We start from the raw sequence: 18,130 nt of genomic DNA, 5'->3' as shown, positions 1-18,130 counted from the left end.
TTCTTCTCAGCTGTCGCACATTGGTTTTATGATACAAACCAGAAATGGCTCTGGCAAGTAACTTAACAAAACCAAACAAGTGTCAGTGAGATGGTAAAAACTGAACTCTGATCACTTCATAACATAAGCAAAGGCCTAAAATATTAATATGTACACTGCGCTTGGAAAGATAAAGATTTCTACTTTCAGCTAAGACTAAATTAATTTATATATATTTTTTCCACAGGCAAAAGATACTCATGCCAACAAATCAAAAACAGGTAAGGAAATCTCTAGAAAAAAAAAAAAGTTCTAAAAACCAAAGTTTGTTGCCCCTGCTTATTGTACATTTTTTTTGCTCTGATTTATTTTCCCATCAAAAAGAATTGCAACGGTAGTGCATGTTGGACACCCACTCTGTGGGCAACCTTGTAGTAGGAAATCCTTCACTAAAGTCATATGCTGCACATGCCCCACTCGATGTGAGAGGTCCACCATCTCTCCTGTCATCCTCCCATGTTCAGAGCTGCAGCTCTGGTCCATTGACTGATTCCCACGTTTTGACCATCAGCAGATGCACATGCACCTAAAGCAGAAGAGAGGGGTACCCCTTCAGCCCCACTGCCAAATGTAGCCATCTGTTGGACAATGGCAGCAACGTGGGCCCTCTTTTGCCAATATATAATTTGGCCCAGCCCATGTCATTGCTCCTGTCTTTCTTCTATCACTAATCTGTTCTGCTCACATTTTCACCATTCCCCCTCCCAAGGCTCCTCATTCCACAATCCCACTCCCGGCTCCTTCCACCATTAGTATTCCTCTATCTTCTGCCCCCTCCTTTGCTATACCATTCCCTGTTCCATCCACCATCAGCAGCCACGACTCCTTAGTCCCCCCTGTACAGTCTCTCATCCTAATTCTCCACCCTTCTCTGTCCCCAACCTCTAGTCAGGCCGCCTCTGTCCTTCCTGTACGACCCCTCATCAGAATCTATCCCTGCTCTGCCCTCATCCTCATTCCTGCACCCACAAGAAATATCACTGGACACTTTTATTATCTGAGAAAAGTTATGTGCCCAGCTCCTGGGCTGTGTCTTTAGTTTCTCTTCCTGGAATTGCATATGATTGGCAATTTTTCATGCGCATGCACAGTTTAACAGAACTTTGTGATCTTGCTCAGAACCCACCAAAGATGGTAATTTCATATGTGTGCATGCAATTATATCCAGTTTTAATATATAGAATTGTTTTTTTAAATAATTCACCAGCACTTAATTACTGAACAAATTTGCGCCAGTGCAGTAACTAACATTTCTAAAATAAATCTTTAGGTTGGCCCTCTTTTGAGTGTGACCCTACTGTGTAATTAATGAATTAATGTGCTCATTTACTAAAACTGGGAACATTTTCACAAGTGCTATACCCCATAGCAGCCAATCAGAAATTAGCTTTAATTAGTCAACTGCTAGTAGAAAAGTGAAAGTAAGTCTTGGATTATTTGCTATGGGTTGCGGCATATGTCAGATTTGCCCATTATTCATATATATTTAGGGACATAGGGGAATTTTTTTAGTACGTGCTGTTGGTTTTTTCCCTCATTTTTGAGTTCTAGTTAAATGTTGATGAACTAATGTTTGACTAATGTTCATCCTGAAAATACCATCTACCCTGAAGTGAGCTACAGTTCCTCCAAGCTCTATTCTCTAACCATTTTCAAATGGTTAGAGGCACAAGGGACTTCTTGTTCTATTTACATAACTTCTGCTGCTCCATTTGCTTCAGAGAGACTAATTACAAATGTACACATAATGAAATACCAATGTTGGCATGATAATGTCTTCTTTTCGCTTCCTCGAAGGATTAAATAAAATATAAGTCAACTGTCTTTTTCAAAGGGCGGCTACCGTGCAAACAGTTTTCCACTGTTATATTACTCTTGGTAAACAAAATAATATTCCAGATATAACCCATCAAAAATTTCCTGTCATTAAAAAAAAAAAAAAAGCAGCATACCTTCTCGCCTCCAGCTCTGTGTCGGCGCCCGTTTGCTCACTCTTGTCTCTTATTGGTTTAGTGTATATGGCCCTGACAGCCAATCAGAACCGTGCTGCTAAATTCCTGCTTACCTTTGAGTTTAAGTTTACAATAGTCAATTCATTTCGACAAAAGGCCTTTGACTGTCGTGACACTACAAATCTCATCCTCCGAGAGCGTCTGTGAGTTTTAGTTTCACAACATCTCTCTGGCCATAGCTCAGATGTGATTAACATAGTCTACAGCTTGTGTAGGGCACTATTGTTGTACCCTGAGCCCCCACACTGCGATTTAGCAACAAAATTCTGCTGTCGGGCATATGCAATAAGCCAATAACAGACAAAGGTAAAGAGTCAAGCATGGCTATTGGGTCCTGCAGAAGGCACTGCAGAGTTTTCACAATCCTGCCCGTATCCCTTTAAAGAAGTTCTATTCAGTTTTTGTTCCATTACCAATCTCTTCTGCATTTCTAAAGCCTTGCAGTTTCTCTGGACTGTTCTCATAATGTAGAGTCATCAACCACAAATTGCTTGTGTTTCCTTATAATTTCACCACCTGTCTGTGTCTTGAGGAACAGAATTGGCATTTTCTTAGAAAAGCAGTAATTGAAATGTAATATGTGTGCCTCTGGGCATTAAAATACAGTCTGATTCAGTTGTTCCTTGTGAAATATCAAATACCTAATTAAAGGTGAAAATGTTCCCAATTTCTGAGTTGAAATTGTCTGCGTTTTCTTTTCTTGCAGACAACATAGTGGTAAAATGATTTACTCTGTGTTAAGCACAGATTTTGATGGCTCCCATCCCACTGCAGTAAAAACATGCATACCAGGCTGGTGCTGTCAGTTGCTTACATTTACACCAAACCAAATATATCTATATATCTATCTATATATCTATATATCTATATATCTATATATATATATATATATATATATATATATATATCTCTATATATATCTCTATATATATCTATATCTATATCTATCTAGATATATTTATATATATATATATAGATAGATAGATAGATAGATACAAACAGTATATATATATATATATATATATATGGTATTGTTGGGAGGTTGGATACATATCCAGGCAAATAGCATTCTCTGCAACTGATTCTCTGTCGGACATTTGTCTCCTTCTGTTAGGACTTGCCTCCTGTGCATTCGGCTACTCATTTTTCTGTTTGCTTTTTTTTTTAAGATGACCGGAGCAGGAAAGTAGCCCTGTCTCCTAATGCAGACACATCTGATGGGCATTCTGCAGTTGCTAACTATTTGGACAAGTGAGTATGTGCTATGGGAAAATATTTTAGGTTCACAGAAGTGCTTTTATTTTCTCTGCAAACCCAAATGTTGGGTGAGTTAGGTAAAATAAATCTCTGTATCAGGGTGGTCCAACCTTTGGCCCTCATGCTGCTATAGTAGTACTGTTCGCTTCCCCAACAGCAGAAAGCAGTTGTGGTTTCATGGAAAGAAAAATGATTCCAAAACCAACCCAGATGCAATCCAGTTGGGACATTTTGCCCATTGTGTCTATAGTGTAAGTTGGAAGCTATTTTGTAAGATTTAAAGGAGAACTAAAACCTAAAAATGAATGGCTAAAAATGCCATATTTTATATATACTGAAGTTATTGCACCAGCGTAAAGTCTCAGCTTCTCAAAAGCAGCAATGATTCAGGAATTCAAACTTGTTACAGGGGTCACCATCATGGAAAGTGTCTGTGACACTCACATGCTCAGTGGGCTCTGAGCAACTAAGCTTAGGGGTTGTCATAAATTAAAAATTATGAAGCCGAAAATGAGGTTGGTCTGTAAGAAGCTGATGCTACAGGGCTGATTATTAAATTCTGATGCTAATTGTTTCTGTGCTGCCATGTATTAATTACTAATCAGCCTTATATTGTGACATTTCTATTCTATGTGTAATGTATATTGTGAGTTGGTCCCTAAGCTCAGTAAGTGACAGCAGCACAGAGCATGTGCAGTGAATCAGCAGAAAAGAAGATGGGGAGCTACTGGGGCATCTTTAGAGACACAGATCTTTACTGCTAAAGGGCTGTGGTTGCCATAGGCAGATAGAGAGAGCAATTCCAAAGTGGAAAGTTGCTGAACCAAAAGCTGCATCATTGAAAAAACACAAAAAATAAAAATGAAAACCAATTGCAAATTGTTTTATAAAATTGCTCTCTACATTATGCGAAAAGTAAATTTAAAGTTAAGCTACCACTTTAATCTTTTGCCACATTTCTTATTGTTACATAACATCACACACAGAATCATAATCCTGTGAAGAATATACGCAAAGCCATACAAATTAATTGTATGTTAATAAAAGGGACAGTATACAGTAAAAATATGTCTGCTAAAAATTAGCACAGTAATTAGGACATGTGGTGACGTTACATTCTGCCTGTTTTAATGTAAAAAGGCCATATTTTACTATTTTGTTGCCATTATAAAGCACTAGTTTGAAAGTTTGCTTATGTTCATTGAACTCACCACCCCCTTCTTTTATAAATACGGCAATTTGGTTAGAGCTCCCATCTACCTTTACTTCTGGACAATTTATTGGCAGGTCGCTGTACAATGCCTAACGCGTTTCGGGAGTGTATCCCTTAATCATAGTTATAATCATAGGAGCCTATGATTAAGGGATACACTCTAGAAACTTGTTAGGCATTGTACAGCGACCTGCCAATAAATTGTTTGTCCAGAAGTGCTGTCCGTCTGTGGAGTGTGTTGTATGGTCTCAGTGGGGACTAGCGGTGAGCTGAAGTGGTCTCTCCCCTTGGTTTTTTTATTGAACTACCTTAGATGTGGGTACAGACATTGGAAATATTGGAGTATTGCTGATACTAATGGTTTGCTTCTGCTTATATTTGTAGCTTGTGTATCTTCTGTGGGGAAAGAGACAAATCCTTTACAGATGAGGGTTTGGATCTTCATTACTGGAAGAACTGCCCAATGTTAAAGAGATGTGAGCACTGCAAGCAGGTACTGTCAAGTATTCACTCAGTAGTAAATCATTTCATTTGCCCTGTTTTATTGTCTTGGCAGACTTTAATGTCAGTGCTGATAACAGGCTTGCAGTAACGTACCTTAATTGGTCTAGTCCCTCCTGCAAAATAATCGTCACAAGGGGCCCAAGGCACACACTCAAATCCAAACCCCTTTAGGGAGCTAGCACATGGGCAGATTGGGGAGATTTTGTCGCCTGGCGACTAATCGCCTCTTCTGCAGGGCGACAATCTCCCCTAACTGCCTTCCACCTGCTATAATGCAAAAACGCCATCCCCAATGCACTCGCAGCACTTTGATTTCCGAAGTTGCCTCGGAAATCGAAGCGCCGCGAGTGCATTGGCGCTGGCGTTTTCGCATTATAGCAGGGGGAAGGCAGTTTGGGGATATTGTTGCCCCGCAGAAGAGGTGATTAGTCGCCAGGCAACTAAATCTCCCAGAATCTGCCAGTGTGCTTAAACCCTTCGACTTCTGTAGTAAACAAATGAGCCGGGAAAATTTCAGCTTAGGATGTGGCTGGCAAAATACAAGGAAAGGAATGATGGTATGAGCGTTATAGGTTGTCACCAGTTCAGGTTTTTCAAACCCAGTTTAAAGGCATCAAACACAAAGTTGAAAATAGCTTCAGTTCTTGACGTGAAGGAACTGTTAATCTATCCGGCTACTATAAACTTTCTTGTGAAAAACGGTTGGAAAACAAGGGGATTAAATGCTGAGGCCTCATGCTACTAGTTACTTGTTGTGTAAACAACAGAAGCCTGCTACTTTACCCCATTTGTATGAAAAGACTCCATCCTTCCTTATGGGAAACTGCCACATGCAGAGAAGAAAATGGATAATTCTCTTCAATCATATTATTCTGTTGGGTATTCAAACAAGGAAACGAGCATTACTGGTGCAAAATGTGGACACTTCATCCAGTACAAGGAAATGGTGGTGACTGGGCTATGTAATCACCTTCAGCTGAAAATTCCGGCTTCCACCCTATAATTGTGTCAGCACCAACATGCAATAATGGTTCAAAGAAGAGAGACAGGAGGTGGTCTTCTCTAAAGTATGAAAATAATCAGTCATAATAAAACATAGTTCAAGTAATATCCAGACTATGGTAGTTTTAAAGATGCCGCACAGCCAATATGGAGATTTGATTTGGACGTTTACATAACCAGACACAGCCCTGTCAGTTCTAGCAATTTTTTTAATCAACGTTATTAGTCCTGTATAATGAGCACTTTATTATCTTGTACAATATACCAGTGATTAATGCAGATAAGAAATGAAGAAGCTAAAACAAATATGCTGCCGTTTCTGCTTTTGCAGATTATTGTGTGGAATGAATGATTTTATCTTTCACTTTTGAATGAGGTTGTTACCCATTTGTTCAATCAGATATTGTTTGGGGTTTTGTTTTTTATCCAGGTTGTAGAAATTGCAAGTCTGACAGACCATCTTTTGACTGAATGTGATCAAAAAGATTCTTTTGGCAAATGCCAGCGATGTTCTGAAGCAATTCATAAAGATGTGCTACTGGAACATGTAAAAGCCAAGAGCTGTAATGGTAGGTATTCTTTCTGTGTTTAGAAAAGGCAACTTTTATTCAGATTGTCTCTGCAATCCATTGCTTCCTATACAAAAGGGTTTGGTCTACTACAAACATTAGTTTCTATTCTCTGTATTCTCCTATACTAAGCACAATTCTGCAGGAACATTTGAGGGTATAGTGACTCTTTGATAGAGAATAAAATTATTCAATGGGTTGTTCACCTTAAAATTAACTTTTAGTATGATATAGAGTGATATTTTGAGACAATTCGCAGTTTTTTTTTATTTTTTATTAATTATGGTTTTTTAGCTTTATAGTCAATAGCTCTGCAGATTGCTATTTCAGCAATCTGGTTGCTAGGGTCTAAATTACCACAGCAACCATGCTTTGATTTGAATAAGAAACTGGAATATGAATAGGAGAGAACCTGAATAGAAATATGAGTAATAAAAAGTAGCAATAACAATACATTTGTAGCGTTACAGCGCATTTGTTTTTGGATGGGGTCAGTGACCCCCATTTTAAAGCTGGAAAGAATCAGAAGAAAAGGGCAAATCATTTAAAAAAAAAACTATGAAAAAAATGAAGACCAACTGAAAAGTTGCTTAGAATTGGCCATTCTATAGCATGCTAAAATTTAACTAAAAAGTGAACCTCCCCTTTTTAGAACTTAAATCTTTTGATGCACCATCAATTCCATTTCACTGCTCTGGAATCACCATTCCCTATATGTTTGTATCCCGTTTCTTTTCTGAACTTTCAATCCTAAAAACAGGAGACTAGGTTAAGTTTTGGATATAACACCAAGTATTTAGTATATTGGCTTGTGCATCAGCAAACCTTTACTGTAATTGTTAAATAAACAGAGCATGAAGATTAACACATCCTGGCTTCCTTAGTACAATCTTCCCAATATTTCCAGCAGACGAGGTGTTGAAACAGCAAGGCTTGCCATGAGGGGAACACGTGAGTTGTTTACACAGATACAGGCACAAAGCAAGCTCATCTCCAAATCCATCTCTTTACATAATGTAAATATATTGTTGATTTTTGTGTGTTTGCCATATACCGTAATATGTACAGCTGAAAGGGTCTGTTGCAGAATCACTTGGGAGCACAACTTGATATTTAGGGGTGCGGTCAGGTGGAAATAGGTGCAAATCATAGAAATAAACATGATATGCATACACAACACCTGAAGCTAATGGCACACATGGAGAATACAATGAAACTAAGAACAGGACTTGCTTTAAAGGATAAGTAAACCTTAAAAATAAGTAAATGTAAAATTAACGAGGGTGCTATTCTAAGCACTTTTGCAATGTACATTCATTATTTTTTTAATTCTAAGATATTAACAACAGCGACACCTACTGGTCATTTTCAGACCATTCTGACCACCAAGTAGTCAAGGAAGTTGTCAGGAGAACAGCGCTGTGTCGGCTCCTGCAATGCCGCCCCCCCTTGCCGGCTTACCTGTCGGAAGGGGAGGCAGGAACACTAGTGTGGAAAGCGCAATTGCGCTCTCTCGCAATAGTAAAGCCGAATTTTCGGTTTAAAAACCGGAAATTCGGCTCTAAAAGGTACCAGGAGCGACTTTTTGCCACCACTGGAAACCTCTCTGGCGCTGCCGCCTGAGGTGAGTTGCTCAACTTGCCTCATTGGCGGAGCGCCCCTGCAGGAGAAAGAAAGATGGCTGCTCTGATGCGCTTCTTGTTAGGAAAGATTTGAGAAAGGATTCTAGTTTTTTTCCTAAGCAGAAGAATATCTTAGCAGCCTCTTTCTTTCTCCTACTTCCTTGACTACTTAGTGGTCAGAAAATGACCAGCAGGTGTCGCTGTTGTAACATATATAATTCATGTTAACAGTAAATGTATCCTTTAATATCTTGGAATTTAAAAAAATAAAGTACATTGCAAAAGTGCTTCAAATAGCACCCGCATAAATTTTACATTCACTTGTTTTTAAAGTTTACTTCTCCTTTAACTTCAGGCAATTTGTTAAGCCACGATTGATTTTTGCAGCACATGTTTCAAGGTGACAAACCCAGGTATATAGTGATGCCTAGTCATGCATCCAGGGGACCAATGCAGCACCAAAGATTATACGACAAGGAGTGCAGGTGAGATCTTACACGCACGTGATAAATACTCACCAACGAAGAAATGCCAGTTGTCTCCCCAATGCCTCTTCACTTTGCTTACACCAACCTGTCTTGTTCAAGTTTAATAGCCTAGCCTTGGGGAGCACTTTTTTTATGTGCATACAAACAGTTAAACCTATGAACATATTGTGCAGACTTTAAATCTGTTTCTTGTATAGAGCATTCTGGCTATTTATGATTGACTATATGTATAATGAATTTACTAAATTTATAATGTACAATTTGTCATCAGAGCTTGCGAAATGCTTGTAAAGTCCAGCCTGGGACGTAATGAATTCTGTCCCTAATACTGTCTCAGCCGCAGTTACTCCAGGTCAGACTGATTCCCGAATTATAGTTATTATACTGCTAACTCGGCTGCTATGAGGCTGACATGATTCAGAAAGACAGTTGTGGACTTTTATGACCATCTGAGATGTCTGAAATGTTAATAAGTAATGATAGGCTGAGAGTCTGCCGATAATCTTGCTTATTTTGCATAAGAGCTCATGGAAGAAGCAGTTAACACATTGCAGCAGTGCGAGGCTCTCTTTTTTTTTTTCTCTAATAGGCCTGTCATTTGGTTCTTTTCATGTGGCCTAAGCACTGTCCATGAATCATTATGTCCACACTGAAAGCCATAAAATAAGAGCACCAAAGCCAAGTTAGCTACAAGTTTGCCTACAGCTGGCAGGAGAATTTACCCCCACACCCTGGAGTTTTTCCACATCCCTTACAATGAGCATAGGCGTGTCTTAAACACTCTTCCCTGAGAGTTCCCTGATGTTGTTATTACTGGTCAATAGATTGAATTCCAATTCCTTGCCGTTTTTTTTTTTTTTTTTGTGAATTCACAGAGGCCTGGGTGCGGCCATTTACAGAAAGTGTCTCCACCAGCTGCACTTCTTTCTCTAAGGAGTGGCCCAACTGCTGCTAATTGAGACACCCCGTAAGTCGGGTGCATTTGGATATGTCCGCCTATTCTAAATTAAAGGCAAAGTTCACCTTAAGAGAATTTTGCTGTGGATGGTGGTTATATAGGCAAATATAGTATTTGGATTTAAATGATTATTTGCCCTTGTGCCTATTTTTATTTCTTCTCTATCTTTGTTTATCATTAAACTTGCATATTGGCTCTGATTTTTAACACAGATTTGAAGAAAAACATAAGTAATGCTGAGTAATCCAGCATCAAATCAATTTCCTTCGTGCTAGAAAAACTGTATCATGCACGCTTTACAGGTGGTATGATTTATGTAGGCTCGTAGCCTGTAACATTGGTGTTTGCCTTTGAAAGCTGCAAAACAGGTTGCAAGCTGAAGCTAAAGCATTCGATTTCCCTGCAAAATGGACTTTTGTTAATCTACCTTGCAAAGGCCAAGCATAGTGTGTTTAACTCATGTTGAAAACAGTATACTGTCCCTTTAAGAATCCATCTCTTATACTTCTGGGCTACAGTTGTCCAGTACGAGTAAATTAGCCCTTTTGTGTTTTTAGACAATAATTGTTTTGACTCCAAACTCTTTGGTTTGGTTTCATTAAAATCTGTTGTTAATTGAAAATAACAAGCATCATTCTGAAGTCCAGCGTTGCTGCTTTTCTTTAATTCAGTTGTTTTCATTTTATGAATTTTTTTTGCAGCTGCAAAAGGAGAAAAGGTTGCAAATCATTGCCCATTATGCCATGAAAACTTCAGCCCAGGAGAAGAGGTATGATAGCATGTATTGAATGGCTACAAAAATGTTCTTTGGTGGTTTATGGAATAGGTATTCTGAAAATGCATTTAGCTTTTGGTCTTGATCTTTTGCTGCAGTTCTGTTATTTTACAGAGGCAGTCATCTGGAGAAACCACACTGTAGGGATACACAAATAGACGTAGTCATTAATTAATAGTCATATTAACATCAAAAAAATTTTTTTAAAAATTAGGTAGTATACAATTTAAAATAAATGAAACTTTAAAATCACAAAGCCTTCATTAAGAAATAACTTACAGAAACTCCACTTCCGCTCCTCTTCAGAAAAGGCGACAGGGCGACCATCAATCATACTGCGCTCGATTTCTCCTCCTGCCTATCCTATTAACAGCGAGTGAAGCAGTATGGGTGGTGATGAGCAACTTGGATGCGACGTTTAGATGTGATGACGGCCGGGCCCCCTCCTCCTCCTATACTCTTCCTGCACTATAGATGAGAAGCAGCCACCTGGTCCCTGGAGGAAGCGGTGGAAGTGGAGGGAGCAGCGGATCAATATTGGCTGTGGCATTGGCGGCCGCTTCTCATCATCAGCGACTGCTGGGCCCCCTCCTCCTCCACAGCTCCCTGCCCCGGTCGCTCCTGCTCCGCCCCCTTCACTGCCTCTACTACTGATGTGTCCCATAGATGGAAGCGGCAGCCTGGACCCTGGAGGCAGCGGTGGAGGTGGTGGAGGGAGGAGCGGAGAAATGTCGGCTGTGGCGTCGGGCCCCCCCTCCTCCACTGATCCCTGCCCTGGTGGCTCCTGCTTCGCTCCCTGCATTGCTGCAGCCGCTTCCACTACTTAAGTGCACTACAGATGGAAGCGGCAGCCTGGACCCTGGAGGAAGCAGTAGTAGTGGAGGCGGTGGAGGAAACCGCGAATAAATGGCAGCAGCGGCAGCTGCTTCTCATCATCAGCAACTGCATGGGCAGTTTAAACCCTTGCAGGGAAGTTGGAGCCGGCTGGATCAATGTGCAACATCCAGGGACTCCTCAGCGCACTCCCTTCTTGCTCTTCCCAGCCCACGCTTCTTCACACGCTGAATGGTCGCCCTGTTGCCTTTTCTGAAGAGGAGCGGAAGTGGAGTTTCTGTAAGTTATTTCTTAATAAAGACTTTGTGATTTAAAAGTTTAATTTGTGTTGGTGTGTTTTTTTTTTTTGTATACTAACAAATTTTTTTCAACAAATTGATGTTACTGGTCCTTTAATTTCATTAACTAATGTGGAAGCATAAAGTTTTCTTTGCCAGCGGCCAAAATACTGTGTCAATACCATGTTGACCCACTCACCCTGTAGCAGTGACAGGAATGACATTTGTCTTTGGGCCAAAAATGAAACTTGATTTTTGGAATTCGGCCATAAGTGTGCATTTTGCCCTAACCCTCTCCATCTTGAGTCTGCCAGGTTAAAGGGATTCTGTCATGATTTTTAATGTATAGTTTTTATTACAAAATTGCACTGTGTACATTGCATACATTTCATCCTACCATTTAAAAAAATGTAATCTTGAAACAATAAATGTATTTTTTAGCTGTAAAATTGGTGTGTAGTAGGGATGCACGGATCCACTATTTTGGATTCAATCGAAATAGAGGACTCTGAGCAGCATTACTTTCGAGGTTTTACTGGTGTATTTATATAGACTTTTCTGATTGCATATGCAAATTAGGATACAGATTTGGTTCGGCTGAGCAGATGGATTCGGCCGAATCCAAATCCTGCTTAAAAGGGCCAAATCCTGAACAAAATCCTGGATTCGGTGCATCCCTAGTATGTACGCAGCCATTTCAGGTCCTTGTGTGTGTGGTCATGTGGTTTAAGAAAGAGCCAGCACTTCACAACAGAACTGCCTACCAATGAGCGTTTTTTCTCCTATTCAATGTAACTGAAGTTGCGACTTGTGTTAGCAGGACTTGATTTTTACCATTGACTGCTGTTCTCATATCTATGAATGGGAGCATTTTTAGCAGTGTAGGTGTCACGGAGCTGTTATCTGGTTAACTTCACAATGTTCTTTTGATAGACTGCTGGGGGGAAATGGAATTGGATGATATTACTCTTGATATCTTGCAGTGCAGCAGTAAAGAGTGACAGAAGTTTAGCTGCACACAAGTCACATGACTGAGGGCACCTGGGGAACTAACAACATGTCTAGCCCCATGTCAATTTTCAAAATTAAATATAAAAAAAATCTGTTTGCTCCTTGAAAGATGAATTTAAATGTAGGATTCTGCTAAAGGAGCACTACTAACTGATGCATTAAAAAACATATTTTACCATAACAGAATGTTTTTAAGAGGTGGACTTCCCCTTTGTGCCATGCCTGTAGCCAGAGCTCCATTCTGATCTTTGAGCACTGCCAGCTAACAGAGCACATGATAAATCCTTGCTCCTTCCTTTGGCCGTCATACGAAGCAGAGGAAATAGCTGAGGGCAAATGTGCCTGGTTTGTTTGTGTAGCTGTAGGTTTCTTTATTAAAGCAACCTGGGGTTCCATTTATTTCAGAAAGCCATTAGTTGCTACTATCCCGAATGATCCAGTTGCAGAGTGGACGTGAAGCTGCATATGTAATTCATTAGTCATTTACTTCTTTCCAAAGAATATTTGGAAATAACTATTTTGCTGAATATTTTGATATTTTATTTTCTGTTATGGATAGATAAATGCTAATTTTGGAGTTGATCTATTGTATTACAGAGAAATGTGCTTGTCTGCTTCAGACCAGGGCTGCCTAATTAAGTCCTTTCGTGCTCTGAAACATGAAATCTCATCTATGGGATTCAGAATATTACCCATGAAAGCTTCTGTATTTTCTGACTTTTTACATACATCAAATGGGGTTATGCACAATTAGTGCAGTAACCCGTAGCAACCAATCAGCAGGTAACTGGTGTTATATTGAAAAGCAAACATCTTTTTGGTTGCTCGGGGTTACTGCACCTGGGTCAACTTAGAGGCCCATTTATCAACATTCTCATTTAATGGTTTTATAGGCTTTTGAAACCACAAATACACAAATTTTCGTAAAAACACGATTGCCATGTAATTTATTAAAAGATCTGAATATAAAAAGTAAGAACAAAAATAAACACTGAAAGTTGTGCTAGAAAATGATAAAACCTCTAAAAATTTGAGTGTAGAGACCCTGAGATTTGGGTGTAGTTAACTCAGGCATTCCTCTTTAGTATTTGGACACCTAAGGGTCCTTTAGTTAACTCAGGCAGCTATGTCCCTAGCTGGGTCCACACTAGTACCTGGGGATTGTCCACTAGATGGCACTGTGTGATAATATAAAAGGGTTTAGCACCATGAGGTCTGGGTCTGTCCTGGGACTTTGCCTCAGTGTGAGGTACTACAGGTCCAGGTCTGCCGGAAAAGTTAGTGAAGCGTGAGATAGGGATAGTATTACAGTAATAGTCGCTCTAGGAGTGAAAGTCAGCACAGGGTAGCTAGTGAGCAGATGTGGCTCCAACGAGGAGAAATAGTGGGGTTAGGACCCCGTGGTATTTGAACCACTAGTGTAGGGACTACAGTGGGTGAGTTGAGGACCAGATAGGATACCAAGATCCAAGACCCCAGGCTGAATACAGTGGGTGAGGTGAGGATCAAGTCCGGTGCCAAGATACAAGACCCCAGGCTGAGAAACCCATGCCTTAGTGTTCAACCATAAAGGATAGTGCCCAGTGGGAGTGGTAACTATTTCCCAAGTCTATTGTTACTGATCTATATTGATTTCTACTCCGTCTGTTGCATCTTCTACCCCCCTGGAGGGAATATTGTTGTTGAAGGCTACTCTATAACTGCCAGTGAACATCAAAGTACTGTAACCTATGATCTTGTCGGTGCTCTGTTAATAAACCAGTTATAATTTACTGCAAAGGACTTGTCTGGCTGAATCTACTGCTGCATTTATCCACACCAGGTACCGGGAGTTGCAGGGAGTTGCCCGGGTACACTGGGGGGTCGGGGGCACACTAATAGCAGTGTTAGCCTGGTCACATACAGCCTCAATACACAGCAAAAGTACACTCACGGGTGTGCTACATTTGGGGGCTCGTCCGGGATAGCTTTATTGAACTTATTGCTGTGAGAGAAAAGTGTGACAGGCGCTGCAGTGCCGGACCAGAGAGGAAAAAGGCATATTGGCCTAGCGCAGCTTGCAGCCTGAGTTCCGACCGCCCTAAATTTACTGTTGCCTGAAGGAGAGGGCCGACCGGAAAGTTGTGTGCCCACCTTTCCAGATTGGTGGGGAGAACCAATCAGGATCGTGTAAAGTGGCGCCAGAGGAAAGGCGCGAAACTGTGGTGAGTGACGTGGGCCGAATAGACAGCCGTACCACCCTGTTTAGCCACCCCTCCCCGAGATCAGGAGGTGTGTTACCAACCAATGACAGTATGGGAAATTTGGCAGGCTGGGAGGAGTGGTCTGGCTGCTGATGTCACGGCGGCCATCTTAGGAGGGCATTGTGAGACCAGCTAGTGAGCAGAGCAGACGCAGTATCAGAGCTCTGTTAACGGTGTCATAGAGGCAAGCCCGAAAAGCAGAAATGTCAGATAGTGACCAAGCCAGTTACAGGTCACTGCAGGAGAGACCAGCCGGAGTCATGCTGCTGGATGCCGGCTATCGCTATATTTGGGCAGGACTTTTTGCGGCTGATGTGACGGATGAGGGGAACCCTATCCCGGTTCCTATTTGTGGAGGCTGCAGTGCCATGGTTTATGCGGAGTTGAAGCAGATTACGTCCATATGCCCAAAGTGTCAACGGCCTTGTTGGATCGGGCCTCTGCTGGACGCCAAAGACCCGGTTGTGTCCAGGCCTAGCACTCCGGTCCCGACTGTTACGGCGCCGTCCCCAGCCGAAGGAGGAGATGGGAAGGTGAGCGGGGAATTGTCCACACCCGGGCCTGGGTTAGCGGAAGTTCAGGGCACCCCTATTGAAATCGTAGACACCAACAAGGGGGAGGATAGTGCCATTGCCCTACCCGCGCCACCTGCGCTACCTACCCCACCCACCACTCTTATGGGCCAAACCCCAAAGGCCTTGCCCGCTAGTCCACCCGCCTCCGCTGAAGTGCGAAAGCCTGCAGAAGGAGACTCTAATGCTCCCGTTAGCCGGAGAGTCCCGGTTCAAGATCGGGGTAGGTCCCCTGGGGCCCGAGGACCACGTGGCCGATCTACATCCCGGGGGGTGTCCAGCGGAGGGACAAGCTCAGATGGGGGGATACCTAAATCTACCCTGGCATATGTGGAATCCGGGCAGGAAGAGGTGCTGGCCCCGATATCCTACCTGAAGGGGTTAAAGGAAGGAAAAGTGCCCATGGGTGGTGTGCCCCTTTCGGCCGAAGGGGGTAGTGTATCCACAGGTGAACCGGCCCCTGGCTGGGAGGAATATGAGGCGGAACCAGAGGAACAAGGAGGAGCGGCAGCTGAGCCTATGTTTAAACTCCCCCCAAGTTTCTGGGCCCCGCCAAAAGTTAGTCCTGAGGAGGAAAAGAACTTTTGGGTGTTGCCTGGAAGGGCTGATCCCACTATATTCAAATCAGTGTCTCGCATCCAGAGAGTCATAAATTTCAGGGTGAACCGACTCTGGGGGTATTACATGCCCTATGCCCCACTCTGGGTGTATGAGAGGGTGGAAAACGAGCTGGATGACTGGGTGGTGGAAGAAATCACCATGAAGGAGAAAATGCCCCCTAATATTCTGATACACTCAGAAAGGCCCAAGAGAATGCAGGCTTGGGAATATGTCCGCATGTTGGAGCAGGAATGGTGGTGGGGCCGCACCGTGCTGAAGCACGCAGTCCACAGCAGCGGCAAGTACAATCCTATCCCGAGGCTGTTCAGTGTGGAAGTCACTGGGGATCAAGGCCAGAAGGTGGAGAAGCCTCACCCCAGATATTACACGTCTTATGAGGATGTTAAAAGGCGTTTCACGTACCTGGTGTAAGTCCTAAGGGTGATCAGGGACTGTGATAGAGTTCTGCGACCGTTGGTCATGCCACACCCTGGAGGGTGCTGTTTTCTGTTGTGGGGGGAAGGGTGAAGTAACCACCCCCAGTTAAAGTTGACCGGAGTAAGTCTTTTGCACTTCGTTGCTAACTGTTTATGGAGTTCAAGGAATGGAGCTTTATTTTTGTTATTCATCTCTGGGTTGAGACACTTCAAGTTGGGGAGGCTTCCCCTGGAGTCAGGACTCATAAAGAAAAGAGATTCAGGTTTGATCTGCAGCATGACTGAAACCATGTTGGACTCTGTAGTGGGTTCTTTATTTTTAGCCACTCTAGGGGTGAATCGCACCCACCTGGAAGGAGGACTTTGGCAAACAACCCAGAGACTGTAAATAGTTAAGGGACACTTGTCCCAAAATCCCAATTCCCTTTTCCCGCCTAAGTGCATAAATAATAGAAATGTGAATAAAGAATTTAAGTACAGTGTTGGTAATATGTAGGGTTAATCCCGAGGTAATAGGATTTGGGGGCCACGGCCATGGACCCAGTATGAGGTTGCATTAAAGTATTGATACAGTGCTCAGGAAAATGCATGTTTGCAATATTTTTGTTTACAGGATCCATTGTACCATGGGCAGTCCTCTGGAGAGGCTGTTGAAGCGTGATGTACAAATAGTAAATGTTATTTAAAATGTGATTTATTGTGCACTTGAGAGTAACTGTTTAGTTTGTCAACGGGGACGTTGACGTTTCTAAGTGGGGGGAGAATGTAGAGACCCTGAGATTTGGGTGTAGTTAACTCAGGCATTCCTCTTTAGTATTTGGACACCTAAGGGCCCTTTAGTTAACTCAGGCAGCTATGTCCCTAGCTGGGTCCACACTAGTACCTGGGGATTGTCCACTAGATGGCACTGTGTGATAATATAAAAGGGTTTAGCACCATGAGGTCTGGGTCTGTCCTGGGACTTTGCCTCAGTGTGAGGTACTACAGGTCCAGGTCTGCCGGAAAAGTTAGTGAAGCGTGAGATAGGGATAGTATTACAGTAATAGTCGCTCTAGGAGTGAAAGTCAGCACAGGGTAGCTAGTGAGCAGATGTGGCTCCAACGAGGAGAAATAGTGGGGTTAGGACCCCGTGGTATTTGAACCACTAGTGTAGGGACTACAGTGGGTGAGTTGAGGACCAGATAGGATACCAAGATCCAAGACCCCAGGCTGAATACAGTGGGTGAGGTGAGGATCAAGTCCGGTGCCAAGATACAAGACCCCAGGCTGAGAAACCCATGCCTTAGTGTTCAACCATAAAGGATAGTGCCCAGTGAGAGTGGTAACTATTTCCCAAGTCTATTGTTACTGATCTATATTGATTTCTACTCCGTCTGTTGCATCTTCTACCCCCCTGGAGGGAATATTGTTGTTGAAGGCTACTCTATAACTGCCAGTGAACATCAAAGTACTGTAACCTATGATCTTGTCGGTGCTCTGTTAATAAACCAGTTATAATTTACTGCAAAGGACTTGTCTGGCTGAATCTACTGCTGCATTTATCCACACCAGGTACCGGGAGTTGCAGGGAGTTGCCCGGGTACACTGGGGGGTCGGGGGCACACTAATAGCAGTGTTAGCCTGGTCACATACAGCCTCAATACACAGCAAAAGTACACTCACGGGTGTGCTACATGAGTTTTTCTGACAATTACTAAATGTCTGGCTAAAAATGGT

At 42.2% G+C, this 18,130-nt stretch overlaps 1 protein-coding gene across 3 annotated transcripts in view; it reads left to right on the top strand.

The window, feature by feature from the left end:
- cep104.L (centrosomal protein 104kDa L homeolog) overlaps nucleotides 1-18,130 on the top strand; it is a 71,404-nt gene that overhangs the window by 44,216 nt on the left and 9,058 nt on the right. For all 3 annotated transcript variants that reach the window (XM_018226102.2, XM_018226101.2, XM_018226100.2), the window contains exons 16-20: nucleotides 227-260; nucleotides 3,221-3,302; nucleotides 4,906-5,014; nucleotides 6,458-6,596; nucleotides 10,366-10,433. In XM_018226102.2, coding sequence (XP_018081591.1) covers nucleotides 227-260; nucleotides 3,221-3,302; nucleotides 4,906-5,014; nucleotides 6,458-6,596; nucleotides 10,366-10,433 — 432 coding nt within the window. The remainder of the gene's footprint in view (nucleotides 1-226; nucleotides 261-3,220; nucleotides 3,303-4,905; nucleotides 5,015-6,457; nucleotides 6,597-10,365; nucleotides 10,434-18,130) is intronic.

This window comes from Xenopus laevis, chromosome 7L, assembly GCF_017654675.1.
Source record: "Xenopus laevis strain J_2021 chromosome 7L, Xenopus_laevis_v10.1, whole genome shotgun sequence".
NCBI lineage: Eukaryota > Metazoa > Chordata > Amphibia > Anura > Pipidae > Xenopus > Xenopus laevis.
Note: the sequence above shows the minus strand (reverse complement) of the source record. Positions and strands in the feature narration are given on the sequence as shown.